This window comes from Centruroides sculpturatus, unplaced genomic scaffold (genome assembly GCF_000671375.1).
Source record: "Centruroides sculpturatus isolate CEXI.00-Female unplaced genomic scaffold, Cexi_2.0 scaffold310, whole genome shotgun sequence".
NCBI lineage: Eukaryota > Metazoa > Arthropoda > Arachnida > Scorpiones > Buthidae > Centruroides > Centruroides sculpturatus.
In genome coordinates this window covers 427889-446791 of record NW_019386000.1, presented here as the reverse complement: position 1 = coordinate 446791, position 18903 = coordinate 427889, and the positions used below count along the sequence as shown (strand labels likewise).

General features: G+C 32.8%; 1 protein-coding gene across 1 annotated transcript in view; it reads left to right on the top strand.

The window, feature by feature from the left end:
- LOC111613028 (guanine nucleotide exchange factor DBS-like) overlaps positions 1-18903 on the top strand; it is a 243031-nt gene that overhangs the window by 112894 nt on the left and 111234 nt on the right. The window contains exons 5-7 of the mRNA XM_023354329.1: positions 540-653; positions 10925-11041; positions 12450-12727. Coding sequence (XP_023210097.1) covers positions 540-653; positions 10925-11041; positions 12450-12727 — 509 coding nt within the window. The remainder of the gene's footprint in view (positions 1-539; positions 654-10924; positions 11042-12449; positions 12728-18903) is intronic.

Sequence of the window (18903 nt, the reverse complement as noted above, 5' to 3'; positions counted from 1 at the left end):
TATATAAATAAAAATGTAATGTTCGTTTGTTCCTACCGATTCCTTTGAAATTTTGACACAACGCTGCATTCGAATACGCACGTGTTTTTATATAATATACGTGTCGAAATTCCCCCCACTGAAGGGAGATGGTTAGGATTAAGGCTTACGGTAAAGAACTCTGCTTCTATTTATACTATTTTAGATGAGGGTTTTTGCATTTTTGATTGCGTTTTAATAGGGTACATCAAGAGAATGTACACTAAGAAGAAATTTTTCGAAAATTTCCCCCCCCCCACAGGGGAAGTGTTATACATTTATAATAGATACATTTTGAACCACAACAACGCGTGGCGGGGTCTGCTAGTTCATTTAATATTTTGATGCACTAGAAATATTTTTTGTTTGTTAAAGATAAGCTTTCTTTTTTTTAATGTATTTTAAAATAAGAAACAGTATACATGTTATGTCAATAATTTCAGCTTCAATAGAATATATTTTAATAACTGCCTTTTATATTTAACAAACAATGTATTTCATTTATGCAATTTTGATTTCAGGGATATTTTCCAGGAAATGTCCATGTTGTATTTGTCTTGAGACCATTAGGATTCTTCCAGAAAGCTATATCTGAAGTCAGCAATAAATTTTTCAAGGAAGAATTTAGATTCAAGGTATTTACTTTCACTTATGTTTTCTAAAATATACAAATGCTCTATACTGCTATAAATATCTGACTGCCTGCTGATTTGTAAACAATCTTTGGAAAACTAGTAATGGATTAAGCTGTGATGCAAAATGGTATGACCTATCATTTATTGTGATGATGTCACAGTGTTCTCAGTTTTAGTAGTGATACATCATACTTTTCCTGTTAACAATAGAGCCATGCCAGTCATCTAACTCCATTCAGGAAAAAATTTTTGAATTGAAATAACGTGACTGGGTTTGCACAAGAAGTTCACATATAGTTAATTGGGGCCTCCTGCCACTACACTTTCCATACCTGGTCTCAACTTTCATCTATCTTACTCCATTCTCAAGATTAAGGAGGATACCAGTAGGAATTTAAAGGTCTACAATTTTTGAAAATTGTAGCCCAAAAATATTTACATGGTATTTTAGCTTTTATTCTCCAATATTAGCATCAATTTATCAATATTCATTCAATACTATATATTTTTATTTTAAATTTGTTGTTTTGCATAGATCTGAAACTTTTTTACTTTTCTCAGTCATCAGTTTAACTTTGAACTATTTGATATATGAAAGAAGAGATCATCCAAATGTGAGGCTCCGGAAGTGGGTCAAAATTCGTTCACGGAAAATATTTTAATTTTGTATGAAAAAAATTTTTATAATTATTAATCTTATTGTAAAAAGAAACTGTCAAACGCAAAATGAATATTTTATGTCCATATAAGGACGTATCTGTAAAAACTTCAAAGAAAGTCAAACTACTCAGGTTAAAACAATGGATGAATTTGAGTACTTAGATCGAACGTCTTTGATAGGAATCAAATTGTCAATTGGAGTTGACTCACCCTGCGATCTGGGCTCTGATCCCGTTACAATTCGTAATGAGGAGGGGGACCAATTGGAGAACGGGGGAAAGTCAACATCGACCTATCAGAATGTTCGATCTGGGACTTAGAAAAACTTATAAAAACTGCGCAAAAAAAAGGATGTGATGTTCTTGGTTCATAGTTCTTAGCCTTTGGTTCGCAGTGCTCCTCTCCAGGACTCTTGTCATCCGGACATTCTCCCATGAGAACTTGTCAGATATTCGGAGGACTTGTCTCCACCCTCTTGTGCCATCAAGATCGCTAAAAGTCTACCTTGTAGATAGAAGACCTCGGTTCAAATAGTGTTGTGCAGCCCGGAGTCGACGTCTTCATGCCTCCATCGCCGGAAGAAAAACTATCGTCAGAACAGTTGAACTTTTAGTGTTACGAACTTGTTGCTGAACTTTGGATAGGTGTTACGCCGTTTTAAGGATTTGTTATAAGAAAAATTTTTATATTTATTAAATGGTATACGATGGAGAACCTGTCTCAGTAAGTTTTTTCACTCCCACACGATAGTGCTGACCGCTCGACTGTCGCGATACTTTCTCCCCAATCGGCAAACCCCACACAAAAAAAGAAAATTCTAGACAGACCAGTATATTTTTAGGCATTTTTATCCTTAGATCAATCCATCACAAATAGTATGATTTACTTTTGAATTTCCGTCAGATGAATAAATTACTTTTTACAAATTAAAAGACAAAGTCGTTCTAAAAATATATATATTTTTTCAGACGATTACCATTTTTACAGAGTGTTCTAGAACAAAGTACAGACAGCTGGACCTTCCTTTTTAGGCTACACAACTGCCTATATTTAAAAAGTTCCTTAAAAAAACACAAAAAAAACCAATAAATATTAAGAAAAAATCTTCTTTAAAATTGGAATGGTAAATCTTACGACGTCTTGTTACTTCATCCTTATCCATTGGGTTTCTGGCTCTTTAGTCAGAAACCCAATGGATAATTTTAGCGATATATTTGAATATGTTGCTAAAATTCGTCACCAGAGGGATATCGGCGTAATCTACATTTGTCAGCGCTAATCCTCAGTAGATAAAGAGCCAGAAACCTAATGGATAAGGATGAAGTAACAAGACGTCGTAAGATTTACCATTCCAATTTTAAAGAAGATTTTTTCTTAATATTTATTGGTTTTTTTGTGTTTTTTAAGGAACTTTTTAAATATAGGCAGTTGTTTAGCCTAAAAAGGAAGGTCCAGCTGTCTATACTTTGTTCTAGAACACTCTGTAAAAATGGTAATCGTCTGAAAAAATATATTTATTTTTAGAACGACTTTGTCTTTTAATTTGTAAAAAGTATGATTTACATTATGGTACTTGTTATGCATTTGCTTTTTTGACAAAGATATGGGTCAACCCCAAAATACTGGAACAATGTAATAACACTTGATTGTCCAGGATATACATTTTGTATATCCTGGACAATCAAATATATAATTTTGCCCAAAATAAGATTTATAGAAGACCATATTATGAAAAATAGTCCATACTGTCATATTATTTAAATACTGAGGATAGTATAGTAAATATAGCAGTCTGTAAAAATCTATTCATGCATTCTTCTGATAAAATTTGGTTTTAAAAAAAATATTATTTAAAAAACACTTCTACAATAATGTAGAAATGTTCTTTTAAATATTTTGTAATGTTAATATCTTATTTTTGCTGACTTTAAAAGTTTTTAAATTTATGAGAAAATCATTTTCTGTTGTTTATATCTGTATTGATGACTATAAATTTATTGTAAAAATTATGAAAATATTTTAGTTCATAAATTAATTTAGTGAAAGAATTTCTTATAAATTAATTGTTCTTTATAAAAATTCTGTTATAAGTAGTCAAAATGACACATGACTTTATGTACTGTGATTTATTTGTTCTTTATCAAAAGCACCTGTTTAGATATTAAACTTTGAACTGTCATTAATTTATCAGATCTGGACAACATTAGATATAAACATGATAGAAATTTTTAAAAACATCTAAAGTTTAAAAAAGGCTATGATAAACAAAATTATTTATAAAACATAGAAAAAATAAAATAAAATGCATTTTAATATTTTTCATGGGGATCACAAGCATAGCTATCAGTAGAAGTTGACTGATCATAAGTCATTCAGTATTAGCAATATCATGGAAATTTTATATACCCATTTTCTTTGGAAGATTAAAGGGATGAGATACAAATTTACAATGTAAATCAATTGACATTTAACTGATAGATTAATCACTGTTTGTTATTTTAAGAAAGAACTTTTATAACAAAAATGTAGAAAAGCAGATAATAGATGTATTATTTATAAAAATAATTATTTTGGTGAATATTTAAAATTATCATGTAGTTTTTATTTGTTCATTATTAATATTGACACTTTAATATTATGCTTAAATTAGTATTTAACATTAATAATATAAAAGCCATCATCTGTGTGTTTGTTTGTTTGTTTGTTTGTGTGTGTGTGTGAATTCCTTATAACTCCTGCAATTTTTGTACAATCCAAATGAAATTTTGTTTTATGTTCTGATGGAAAGTATAGGCTATTTATTTTGCAGAAGTATTAGCTATAGAATAAATGTTTTATCTATTTTGGATTGGTGATCACACTCCAGTGCAGTGATGTCAGTGACTTCATTTAGTTAATGCTTGACAATGGAAATTTCCTTAAGTTGTATTATTTTGGTATATGACATATTTTTAAACTTACTTCATTGAATTTAAACTTTTAAAAAAGATAGCTACATTGTGTCACTTCTATAGCAAATTTTTAAAAAAAATCTTTCCATAGTGACCACATGACATTCTATTATCCAATCAGAAGTGACAATCCTGTTATTTAAAATGTATTATCATGCTTCAATTATGTTCTGATGGACAGTATAAACTGTTGAATTTAAAGAAATATTAGAAATTAATGATGATGGCTTTCACATTTCAAAAACTTCATAAAATTTTAATTGATTAAGGATTTCATACTTAAATTTCATTGTGGATAAAATTTAAGTATGAAATCCTTAATCAATATATTTAGCACAGTTTTAATTCATCATTCAAAAAAAGGAAAACTGTTAATTTTTTTGCTTGTCACTTAATAATTAATTTCTTAAATTTGTATATATTATTATTTTATATTTAATATGATCTGAGTCCAAAATAACAGACATATTTTGGTGTATTTTCTAAGAACTTCATATGATATGGTGTAATCATTATTGAAATGTGTAAATTATTCTCTAAAATTCAAAACAAATATACAGGGTGCGTGAAAAGTTCTGTCAATTCTTTGAAATACTTCAACAGTATAAAAATACTGTACAATATAGGCTAGTATGCTATTCACGCCAAGTAACATTAATTAGTAGTTAAAACTCACTGTGTTTAGCGTTATTACTCGTTTTTTCGTTCATTCGAGCGCTTTCGACGAATATATATTTCCGTCATCTTCAGGTGAATAAAATGTTTTAATCGAACATTAAAGTTTGATAGAAGAACACATAAATTTAAAATTAAATAATTTTTCATTCGATTCCGCAACGGTTTGAATTATGCGCGATGTTACGAATATGATGTAATACAGCGCATGCGTGGTACTGCTTCCTGTCAGTGACGTGACATATGATGTAACTCGCCGTTTAATCGCTTGTATAGGGCGATCCATGTATTTGGCAGCTCCAGAGTAGGTGTGTTGCACGTTTTGAATGATGTTATATATAGTGACTCCCATATATAGAGTAGTCTTCGGTCGTTGCATGCCCTGAGTATGGTGGAGTGGGCCCATAATGGGTTATAATTCATGTCGCACACTCTTCTTGCGAGCTCAGTGTTGCACCTTCTTTTTGCTATATCATCTTGGTGTTTGGTCATGTGGGTAGCCAACATTCTTGCTGTGGCCCCAATATATCTCGTGCTATTCCCCGTTACAGGATTTTCTAACGGAACCGCATAAATTCCTGACTTCTCAAGGGTGGAAAGCTTGTCTCGGTCATTGCAGAGCAATCTGTGCAAATTAGGTAATGGAGACAGGGGCAGGAGCAGACCATGTTGTTTAAATATGTGGCAAATGCGTAGAGAAAGCGGACCGAGGTATGTAAGGCCGGTTGTACGTGCATAACTTCCCTCCTGTTAGTTAGTGGGAAAAAGAAAGTAGTGCGGCTATAACTTTCTTGGATCTATGCGTACGTAGAACCTCGGAAATATTACTTTTTTCAGTTCAACAATAAGTTTAACATGCTACCGTACATCATCCCGACAAATGCATTCCAACCTGCACGTTATGTGGATGCCGCCATAGCCGCCCTACTAAGAAGAGCGTTTTTGCTGCCATCAACACAAGATCTCATAAACAGTGAATTAAGCAATATTAGTTTAGCAGTATGTGCAGCGGGTTTCTCACGTGCTAAGTACACACATGTACTCAACAAAGTCAAGAAGACGCTATTTCCAATCTCTACGCTAACTAACAGGAGGGAAGTTATGCACGTACAACCGGCCTTACCATACCTCGGTCCACTTTCTCTACGCATTTGCCGCATATTTAAACAACATGGTCTGCTCCTGCCCCTGTCTTCGTTACCTAATTTGCGCAGATTGCTCTGCAATGACCGAGACAAGCTTTCCACCCTTGAGAAGTCAGGAATTTATGCGGTTCCGTTAGAAAATCCTGTAACGGGGAATAGCACGAGATATATTGGGGCCACAGCAAGAATGTTGGCTATTCACCTGACCAAACACCAAGATGATATAGCAAAAAGAAGGTGCAGCACTGAGCTCGCAAGAAGAGTGTGCGACATGAATTATAACCCATTATGGGCCCACTCCACCATACTCAAGGCATGCAACGACCAAAGACTACTCTATATATGGGAGTCACTATATATAACATCATTCGAAACGTGCAACACACCTACTCTGGAGCTGCCAAATATATGGATCACCCTATACAAGCGATTAAACGGCGAGTTACATCATATGTCACGTCACTGACAGGAAGCAGTACCATGCATGCGCCGTATTACATCATATTCGTAACATCGCACATAATTCAAACCGTTGCGGAATCGAATGGAAAATTATTTAATTTTAAATTTATGTGTTCTTCTATCGAACGTTCATGTTCGATTAAAACATTTTATTCGCCTGAAGACGACGGAAATATATATTCGTCGAAAGCGCTCGAATGAACGAAAAAACGAGTAATAATGCTAAACACAGTGAGTTTTAACTACTAATTAATACTGTACAAATAAATAAATTCACAAAACTAAATGAACAATAAGTTTTATTTAATGAATAACAATAACAATAAGCAAAAAAATTTACAACAAATGCTCAAAATTGCCTCCTTGGATTTCAATGCATTTACATAGTCACTTGCGAAAAGTTCCAACAACAGTTGCACATTCTTCCACCGAAATTTCATCCCAGGCACACATCAATGCTGCTTTCAGCTTGTCCACGGTGGCCCTAAGATTTTTTGCTCCAGGATTGACCACACCAAGTAGTCCAGTGAGTTAAGATCTGGCAAGTTAGGCAGCCAAACGTCTTAGCCACAAAAGCCCAGAAAAAGCTCTTCACAGATGGTAATTGTTGATTGGGCCAAATGCACCAGGGCCCAGTCTTGCTGAAGCGTGAATCCTTCTGGGCCAAAGTGCTGAGACACCCACAGCTCCAATACATCACGTAGGGCCCGTTACTAGTAGTTGGGAGCATTGATCTTGATATTCTGCTCAATGAAGACCAGCAGCGTCTTCCCAATGGTGCAGATGCCCACGCCATAATTGAGGTCGGAAAATGGCTGCAACCAATGGTTTTTGCGGTGGCAATCTTCTGTTGACCCTTCTTGAGCAGCTGTCGATGGTTTTGGCAGTTTTGAAGCGGCTTGAGGATGAAAATCTTCTCGTCAATGAAGAGCATCTTGTTCAAGCGACCAGCCGACATATTCGGCGAGATTTCTCGAGCCTCTTTGCTTTCATTGCTTCATTAAGAAGTGGGCGTGGGTAATCTTGTAGCTACGAAGTCCCAGCTTCCTCTTGATGGTATTACGGACTCGCTCCTCACTGATTTGGAGCTCCTTGGCTGTTTTGCTCATGGACACCTCCGGATTGCGACGAATCCGGCATAGCACCTTGTTGATGTTCTCCGGAGTGGTCACAGTGGTTGGAGAACAGCTCTGAGGATGGTCCACAGTCCCTTCAGTCTTTTTGAAACATTTCTCAGTTCTATAGACAGTCCTCTGTTGGAAACCAGTCATGCAAAGAATGTTGGCTGTCTTCATTCCCAACTTGTGCAACTCGATGACGATGATACATTCATTTTCACAAGACATAACGTTAGCACAACTAAAAATAAAAAAATGATTAGAGCACTTTCTTAATCAAAATTGCACGTGCAATCCAATAAAATCATAAAAAATAACAAAAAATGCAATGACAAATGCCAAAAATGCACAAAAATAAAATTGACAGAACTTTTCACGCACCCTGTATAAAGCCATATGCATCATATTTTTGAATATGATAGACAAAATTTGTTATGTAATATAAAACATATTTTGTGCATGTTAAAGTATAAATATTTTTTAAGTTATATAGGAACAAAAGAAAATTTTTGCTTTTTATATAATTTGAACAAATACTTTAAGATAATGTTAATGAAAGTGGTGACCTCTGAACTAATACCACCTGTAATGAGTTTCCAGAAAGTATATTTGTATGAGATGTGCAAGTATGCACTATATCCAGTTCTTTGGATTTTTTATTTTATTAAATTATCCCTCCTTTATCTTTTTCTTAATTATCTATCTATTACTAAAGGCTTTTGCCTTGTCCTTTTAAATTCATAATAATTTCAGAACCCCATAGAAGCATTGATCTCTTCCAGATGCTTTTTCCTTAGTCTTCCTCTTCCTTTCTTTCCAAGAATGTCACCTTCAATGATTGTTTTTAGGAAATTATTGTTCTTAATAATATGACCTATAAGTTTAATTTTCCTTTTCCCTATTTCCTGTATTAACTTCCTTTATTCTGCCACTTTCCTCAGAATTGTTTCATTTGTTTTCCATTTAGTCCAGTTTGTTTTGTTTACTCTCCTCCATATCCACGTTTCTGCTGCCTCCAGACAGATTATTTCTTGCTTTCTTAGAGTTCAGAATTCAGTTCTCTACAGTAAAATACTCCAGACAAATGTCTTATTAAATGTTTTTTTGCTTCCATACTTAGGTGTTTTGACATTAGCAGATTTCTTTTGCTTTGGAAAACTTGTTTCATGAGTTTTATTCTTTTTTTGATCTCCTTTATACACCTGTTATTTTCTGTGATTTTACTCTCTAAATAGGTAAAATTTCTTAAACTATATATATTGGGAACTAGATGAGTCACAATTTGGTTTCCAAAGAGGCAGAGAGACATGGGAGGCCATTACAATGATACAACTTATAGGAGAAAGGATGATTTATCATAATAGAGAGTTATTAGTATGTACTGTACAGTGGGTGATCAGTTAATGAACACTTTTGCAAAAGATTTTTATGATCAGACAATGAACACTTTACTGAACAAACACAAAAAAAAAGGCGACAGAAAATAACGAATACCAATTGATTTTCCCTTGTCTTTAGGTAACAATTTGAAACCTTTTGGAGCACGGGAGACGTCAACATCAACAATCAACCCGATACTGATCAGATAGTATTCCTCCAAATTTTGAAACTCTTGTAATTCAGCTTTTTGTTTACTGTCTTGACAAATAATTTTTTATAGTCTTTGCAAGACTGTCAGTCGGGCACTCGTTAAGTTTTGCATTGGGGTTTATTTACGAAGGGTGAAAGTTTAACTCTCCCGTCGGATATTCGTCAATGTTGTAATACCAAATTTCGAATTTCATCTGAGCCTTGCATTTAAATAATTTTTGAGGGCTAGTTGATTTCTGTTCTCTGAATTTTTGTAAGTGCTTTTCTGAACTTTTTATTTAAAAAAGAAACTATACTATTTGGAGCCTAAAATGAGGAGTGTCAAGAACTGCGCTCACCATAGAAACCAAGTAAGAGATAATAGCCAAGGTAGAAAATGGGCATAAGATGTCTGATGTTGCTAGGCAGTATGGCTCGAACAGGTCTATAGTAGGCACATTCTTAGCTATGAATAATATATCAAGAAGTCTCAAGCTGCTAATGAAATAATGAAAATCACATCTGAGAAATAAAGAGCATTTTAGAGCTCTTTATTTCTCAGATGTGCATTTTAGAGCTCTGAAACTGATCTGATGACAGAAGAACTCCAAGAACTCTCAAATGAAGAATACCAAGAAACTCAGCAAGATGTGTTTTCTTTTGAAAAAGAGGAAGACAAAAGAGGACCAATGTTGATGTCTGCTACTAAAGATCTTTTGAAGAAGTGGGAGAATGTCGGAATAACAATCATCCAAGTGGCATCCAAACCAGAATAAGATTTTGTAAAGGTTGCATCAGTGTTTCTTATGCCATCACCACATATGACTTACACCCTTGTTCATCCTGACACAATACTAAAGATCTCCTCCCTCTATAGTCAGCAAGCTCACAGATAGAATAATCAATGAGGAGGTTATGAGTAGATTTGGAATGGAAAATCTACTCATAATCTGATGGTCAGCATCCAGAGAAGAAAAATAGCATATGCTGGGCATATAATAAGAGGATCCTCAGGGGAATTGTCATCAGTTTCTCTGAGGATCTTCTTATTATTGGAAAATTGCAGTTCAAGGAATAGTGGAGGCAGATGGAGAAAAGGAAGACCTAGGTTAACATGGCAAGACAACATCAAAAAAATGGACTGGCTCAAGCTTGGGAAAAGTCTACAACTTTGAAGAGTGGAGAAGAACAACTGTTCATCAACTGCAACCCTCTGTAAAGAGGATACACCATATGAATGAATGAATGAATGAACTAATTGGAAAATAAAAAACATAAAATGTTGATTTAATAATTTATTTTAATAGTAAATATTTTATAACATCAATAAACCTTTATAATTAAACCAGCAAATAAAGTTTTTATTATATTTTGACAAGCACTTTCGATCCTGATTGGGATCTGCTTCAGGTCAAATGTTCTATACACAAAAATTTGGAATGCTTAAAGAGCAATTATAAATTTTTGTGTATAGAACATTTGACCTGAAGCAGATCCCAATCAGGATCGAAAGCGCTTGTCAAAATATAATAAAAACTTTATTTGCTGGTTTAATTATAAAGGTTTGTTGATGTTATTTACTATATAACCAGCTGTGTAAAGATTTAGTAAATATTTTAATTTGTATTCTAATAATTTCAAAATTTCATTCTTTAATAATAATAATAATAATAATTTTTTAAAATTTTTAGCTGGTCATATGTAGTTGTCTAGAAGAACTTCATGAACACATCAACCCAACTTTATTAACAGAGGATCTTGGAGGAACAATTCCATATAACCATGAAGATTGGATAGAACAAAGACTGGTAATTTTTTAAATTTTAATTTAATTTAATGTAAAATTCATATATTAAATAATATCTTTGTGTTAAATCTTTAAAATATTTATTTCTGTATAATTAGTTGAAATTTAAGATTTTCAAGTATTGTATAATTTTTTTACTAAATATGATGTATATTTTGTCAGCATAAATATTACATTCAATGAATATGGAAAAAATTTATTTTATTAAATATTATATTAGAAATAAATATGAATTTTTATAAATATAATTAATTTTTCAAACATTTTGTCAAATGTTATTGATGATAAAAAAGAAAAGACGACAATTCTACATTTGCATTTGTTTGTTTTTTCTATTTTTTGGCTCTTTATTCTGTGGGTACTAAGAGACTTTTTTAATCATGCCCATTATGGGTTCAGTCAAGAAATAACTGGTGGTAAGGGATGGAGTCTATCCAGAACAGACTGTTTATGAAAAATTACTGGGCTGGTTTGCCTGGATGCATTTCTATCTCCCCAGAGCAGTAGATAGATGCTTTAACTATTTGGTCATCCATTTAAATACAAAGATTCAAAATAGTTTGAAGCTTGTACATGTACAGTGGTATGGTATTACCAAGATAAATTAAAAATTGTAGATTTAAATTGTAAAAATTAAAAATTGTAAAAGTAAATTGCCTATGTGTAGGTGTTCAGTATTAAAAACACAGAATGGAAGTCTTAGGAGAATTCAAAACACCCTCCATGCCATGGAAAGTGTATCCATCCCTCTAAAGTTGACTGTCTTCTAACAGCCTTGTAAATTTCAAGAACTTCTAAATATTTCAATTATGCATGATCTGACATCCAATGTAATAGACCCACTCATCAAATCAGATGTTGGATCCACACATTTGAAATATTTAAAAGCACTTGAAATTTACAAGATATTAGAAACTGGAAGGTGGTCAACTTTATAGAGACGGATATACTTTCTACAGCATGGAGGGCTTGTTTAGAACACTCCTAGGACTTCCATTCTGTATTTTTATTACTATACACCTGCATGTGGGAAATTTTAATTTTAAATTTACAATTTTTAATTTACCTTGGTAACATTGTAACATTGTGCATGTCTTGAACTACTTTGAATTTTTGTATTTAAATGTATTCAATTCTTTGATCTGTTTTCCTTACAGAATACCTGATGATGTTTATTACAAATGGACAAAAACATTTGTATAAGTAAATGTTTTTATTCCTTTTATTGGTTTTTTTTGTTGTGTTTTGTATTTGATGTGTGTACTTTTATTCCAAACCAATTTTTGCTGTGGCAAATGTCTTTATAATACTATTGACGTTTAAAAATTATATAAAATTATATACATTTTAATTTATACAATTTTATAAATATTGAAAATGATACAATGCTATATTCATGATTTTTACAGGCAGTAGAAAAATTTTCAAGTAACCTTCAAGAAATTTCTCTTGCACTAAAAGAAATGAAAAGAAGTTTAAGGGAAACAGAATTACCTAATGATGTGGGTTCAACAATGGCTCTGCTAGAAAATCAATGTGGAGAATACAGAGAATTAAAAGATGATATTCGTAATGCTTCAAAACATGGAGAAAGTCTGTTAAATTGCATTCGTAGACCTTCCCTTGACAATTACTTGGTATTGGATCGTTATCCAGATCGATTAATTAATGTATCAGCAGTAGAAAGGTAAATAATTACTCTTTGAATAAAAAAATAAATATTAACTGTTAATAGCTTAAACATAATTATATTATGAAATGTGATATACTATATGTACTGCATAAAAAAAACTTTTAAAATAATTCATTTTTTAATTAATAATAGTTAACATACAAATTTTAATTTTTACAAGTTTAAAATTTTTTGATGTTACTCAAAACTTTCATAAAATACTGAAACATTGTTTATCAAAATTTAAAATAGCCTATTTATAGAATTGTTATAAAAATTGGATTCTGATAATTTTCATTATTTCTTATAAAATTCAACACTTGTAACATAAATTTAATTTCTATGAGGCTATGCTCAACAATGGAATGTAATTAGTCATGAGATGGTCATTTTGACCTTTTCTAATTGTGACTTTTTTATAACTATAATAAACATCCTTTTAACAGTGGAATAGTCAGGTATGGTGCTACCCCTTAGTAGTGGAGAATAAATGTATGAAATTTTTAGAATATTTTTCCACGTGTTTTTTTTCATTACTGTTTTGGAAAAATATTTTGTAAACAGTTATGTCTAGTATAGAAAAGTCTTTTTTTTTACCGTTACATAATTCATTTTTTATGTAAATGTTTTTTTTGCGGTAGTTTTTGGCAATACCCCCAAAAGAATTTGATGTATATATACGTCCCTCACCACTGCCATACGATCGCCCTGGACGTATATATATGTTCCTCACTGCTGAGTGGATATCTTATTCTTCTAATTTGCTAAATCATTTTATTAGTCATTATTAAATTTTACATTTTATTATGAACAGAAATATGTTACATCATATTATCTGTGCAAAACATTGGATTTACATTAGTATGTTTTTGCTATCTGTTTATATTGAATTGATATTTTTGTTTTTCCTACTATAAATATATATTAATTTTAGAAAAAATTCTTGATTTTGATGTTCTGAAATTGGAATTTCTTTTATTTTTGATATTCTTTAAAGAAAAATTTGATGGTTTCAGAATACATTACATTCAATTTATGCTTTACTTTCAATCTTCTGAAACTTTCAAACAACAATTAATCTTCAAATAAATGCACATAGACTCATTAGATTTTATTGTATGAGATATATACACACAAATTACGTAATCGATTTTAACATTGCTTATCATTATGTTCACATTTATGCTCAATATGGAGATTTCAGTTCATTTGCCATTTGGTTGTCAAGTGATCTTGTCCCAAATGACTTCAGATGAAGAGAAATTATGCTCAAAAGTTTAACCAAAAAAAAAAGATTCATTTATTATGATACGTTTTTTACATTAAGTCATATTAATTTTGGTTACTATAAAAATTTCAGTTACTATTTTATCAACCTGAGAGAGAGAGTTAGTCAAGTTATAGGTTCAGTACTGTAGCATCAGCTTGTAACTAATTATTAAGTTCCATATGGAAGAAATGATGAATTATCTTAGGGTACAATACTAGGCCACAGAAAAGAGTTAATAACTCTTAATCTTTTATTATTCCTTAGGGTTATATATGATGAGGTGCAATAATATCGAATGGACACAATATCAAATGTGTGTAGACATTACAAGGTCTGAACCTAGAAGAAGGTTTTAAATCAGTGTTGCCGGGTCCATTGAGTTTTTGGAGTTCCTCTAGTGGCAACTTTTGGATTTATGGCCAGCAACATCACTACAGTACTCCCCACCCCCAGTACAGTAGGTATGAAGCTAGAGGTATAGGGAGTTTTGACCCTCCTTCCCAATTGTGTCGTCATCTTATTGGTAGGTGCAGGCTCACTCACTGAGTTTGATGGTGTGCTGTCGTTTTTGCTGTTCAGAAATGCCAGTTTCAGTTGGTTGATGTTAACTGACATCATTTTTCATAGGCAAGGATAGTGAAATGCATATGTGTCTGAATGGTAACTAGAAGGGGATGTCATAAGGGAGGCTTAGAGAAGATCTATTGTCCTTCTATTCATATGAAAACATGTGAGCAGGTGTCAAGTTCCGGGTGAACAAGGTGTGCACTAGGGTTTCTCGTTTCCCAGTCCTTTGCTTGTCCTGGGATTTCAAGAAAAAAGCAATCTGTTTCCCAGAATCACAGGATATAATTAATTATTTTTAAGATATAAAATAAATTTTAAATTGAATGATATAATTATTTTTCATTTTTTAAGTAATTTAATATGTCCTGCAATTTCCAAAATAATAATATTAATAATGCTGTGTAAAATATGTATTAAAAATTACTTTTAAACAAGTAAAACGGCAAGGCCATTTTTGGGATGAGACTGTCTCGGAGACTCACTATTAAGTGGGATGATTTTGACACTTACGGTGGGTCTCGTTCTCATTCTCCAATCTTCTTTGGTATCACTGGTTTTGAGTGCGATGTTCAAACTTCACTGGCCTCAGCCACGGCTATTTCCACGAGGTCATCCAAGATGCATTTTCAGTTAAATTAACCTATCCAATGTCGAAATTTCTCTCTGTTGTGTTTCATTCCAGATTGAATTTTTGTCAATGCTTAATGAAAATTTTCCGTTTTTGAAAAAAATAATCATGGTTATTGTATCATCTGAAATTATTTTTTTATTTTGCACAAACAAAATAAATATATTAATAAATGTAAAAACAAAAAAAAATTATATTTTGCAAGTTAGTTTTAATATAAAATTATAATGACTAGCACCATCTAGTTTCAAAAATGTTTCAATGCTAAAATGAGATATCTCAGGTCAACCGGTCAAGGTCAGCAGGTCGCAACCAGAGATATGTCTGGAATAACATGGGACAGATAAATGAGTTTTTTCAAAGATTTGTTTGTTAAAATTTGATTTTGCAACATTCATACTTCCAACTTCCTGAGCAACGCATCTGCAAATCTCACACTAGCGCCTGTTTGTAGAAAGAGTGTCACCATTTTGTATTTTATTTTGACTTAGTTCTTGGTCCCCTGAGTACCTATAAGTCTGCTTTTTTATGTGTGCATGATTTGGGCACGAAATACTCTGCCAAATTGCAACTCCTGACATGTACTCCTTCATACCTGTAACCTGTCTAGCCATTGACAGTAGCACAATTTTATAAGCAAGACAGAGTCTCGTCAATTACGTAGAAATTTTCAGAAATAGAAAAATTGCTGTCTGGTATTCTTGATTTGTCTACCTCAGCTACTTTAATAGTAATATCAAGCTTATGGCCTAATAATTTGGCACTTCATTTGGCTTTAATAATCAGGTTTATGAAAAAACTTCATATTTGTTTGTATCCTTGCCCAATTTGCACAATCTGGCATAATGCAGTTATTAATCTACTGGACATGATGGTTAAAAATTAAGACAGCACCAGCACAATTATTCAAGATATTATCGGTTCTGACGAGTAAAGAATTTTCAGAGTTCTGCCACAAATAGGCTAAATATTGATTATTGACAATCTGTGACATGCCCATAACAAGCGAAAATTTAAAAAACTAATAAGCGAGCTTAAAAGTAATAAATACAAATGCGTTCTGACAGTTTGAGTTAATTATACTTTGTATTTGTGAAATTTCCTCAACTTTAATATAAAATAAGCAAAAATGATCTTTTAAGAAATTTGCAGGATTTCCCGGGTTAAAAAAACAACCGGGATTACTGGGATCATGTTAGAGAAACCCTAGTGTGCACAGGTTAGAGTTGGCATAAGAGACTGAATTGTGGATTGTAGGGAGTGGAGAAAGGATGAAGGGCCCATTGATGATTCCCATGAAAGATGAAAGAACTCTGCCAGGAGACAAAGGTTTGTGCTGTATACCATCTCAGTACAAGTTCTGTTGATGTGAATTGAAGGCTAAGAAGAATAATTGGGAGGGATTTCATCGTGCTGTTCATGACATTTGAGAGCTTGTTTTAGGGAACAATGGAAATGTTCAACTAAACCATTAGCCATCAGACAATGGCTTAGTTGAACATTTCCATTGGTGTGGTATGGTGTCATACATATTTGCTGGATGTCCAGCATAGCTGTCAGGGACAGGTGCGATTGGAATTGTCGGCCTTGATCAGATAGAGGTATGCCAAATCTGGAGATTCAATGAGAGATGATGGTGCAAGCAACTGTTTCGGTAGCAATGCTGTGAAGGGAAACAACTTCGGGCCACCTCGTGAATCTGTCTATGCAGTTGAGTAGGTAGGTAGATCCATCTGATGGAGGAAGTGGTCTGATAAGATGCACACATGCAAATCAATGGGATGGAAGGTCAAATTTCTGAAGAGGGCTAAGTATGCTGGTTCACCTTGGAGCATTGACAGCTTATGCAGGAATGGGTCCAGTTAGTGATGTCCTTCTGCATTGAAGGCCATACAAAATGTTCTTGAATTAGGTGTCTCATTTCTGGGTGGGTCAAATTGTGTATGGAAGAGAAGATTTGATGGCAAAATTGGAGGGGTAAGTATGGGCAAATCCATTATCCTTTGTGTCACAATATAGATGTAGTGACAAGCTGATTCAAAGTGGCTGTAGTATGAGTGATGTTTTGTTGTTTGTGAGGAGCGCAATTAGCTCATCATCATTAGCTTGTGCTTCTGCTATGGCAGTAAAGTTTGTCATGGGAAGTTGAATCTCATTGATCCAAGAAAGTGTGTCCGCTACAATGTTATTTGAACCAGTAATGTATCTGATATCTATGCTGAACTGTGCAATGAAGTCAAGGAGCCATAGTTGGTCTGGGGAGCAAGCTTCCAGTTTTTGGTGAAACATGAAGGTGAGTAGATGATGGTCCATAAAGAAGATGAAGTCTTGATTCTCGACAGTATGGCAGAAGTGTTTGATTGTTTTGATTGCAGAGTCTATAGCAAGCAGCTCCCTGTTGTAGGTATTCTATTTTATTTCGGTAGGAGTTAGCTTCTGTGAAAAAAAAATGGCTAGTGGGTGAGGTCCCTCAGCAGTGTGGGTTTGGAGTATAGTGCCAATGGTGACGTCAGATGTGTCAACCATTGTGGAGAGCCTGCCATTTGATGAATAGTATGCTAGGGTTGTTGCATTTGAGAGATCTGTCTTACGTTCTTTGAAGGACTTCAGCAGACTAGAGCAGGTTCATTTCTGGAAATGATGCATTTATCATTTTTCCTAGAATCTCTAAGGAACTTGAGTAGTGGGGCCTGTGTCTATGCAGTGTTTGGCAGAAAGCAGCTATAAAAATTGAGCATGGCTGAAAAACAGTGATGGTTTTAGGCTGAGGAAAATCACTAATTGTAAGGTTACCAACATTGTAAGTCATTATTTTCAGAGTTTTTACTCTTTATTAATACCTGGACTGGTTGAAAACCTTTCAATATTAGAAATCCCAGTGATAACACTAAAACTTGTGGGATTTTCAAAAAACAGAGATCTTTTATTTTCTGCATTATTTACAATATGATTAAAATACAATTATGGGAATGCAGTTAAAATATTGAGATTGAATTTAATTTATTATATTTGCTCTTCAAAAGAACAGAATAATATTATCGTTCCATTTGAACAATGCCATTAACATAGACTTATCTAATAAAACTACTTTTTTATATATATCTTTTCTTGTCTGAGAAGTAAAACTTATTCAAAATTTAGCTATTGCAAATAATACTTTGGATTTTACATTTCTGTATTCTGATTATACATGCTTTTTTTCCTTAATATTTATTTTTCAGATAATCTGTTCTTTAATTTTACATTGTAAAGATAAAGGAAATGTCTAAAATAATCAAAATTATTAATATAATTCTGATAGATTGAATGTTAGAATTAGATATAGTCTTAAAATAATTCAGATAAGTTACTATTGTTTGCTTCATATCTAATAGAATTCATTATCATTTTGGTGTCTGGCTATTCTATCCATCTAGATTTATCCTAGATGTTTGGCTAAATCTAGTGAAAATTGGATAGAATAGCCAATCATTAAAATGATAATCCAAACAAGCTTCTAATATCCTGGAGACTTAAAATTATGAACTGAAGTTAANTATAATGAATGAATTAATAAAAACAATACTATTCTTGCATTACAAAATATATATTTATATAATCAATTAAAAAAAATTTCTAGGAGGAATTAGAAAAGGCTGAAAGTCTTCAGAAAATGGGAAAGGAATTAATAATTGCTAATCATTATGCTGTTGATTCAATTGCTCCAAAATGTGTAGAATTAGAAAG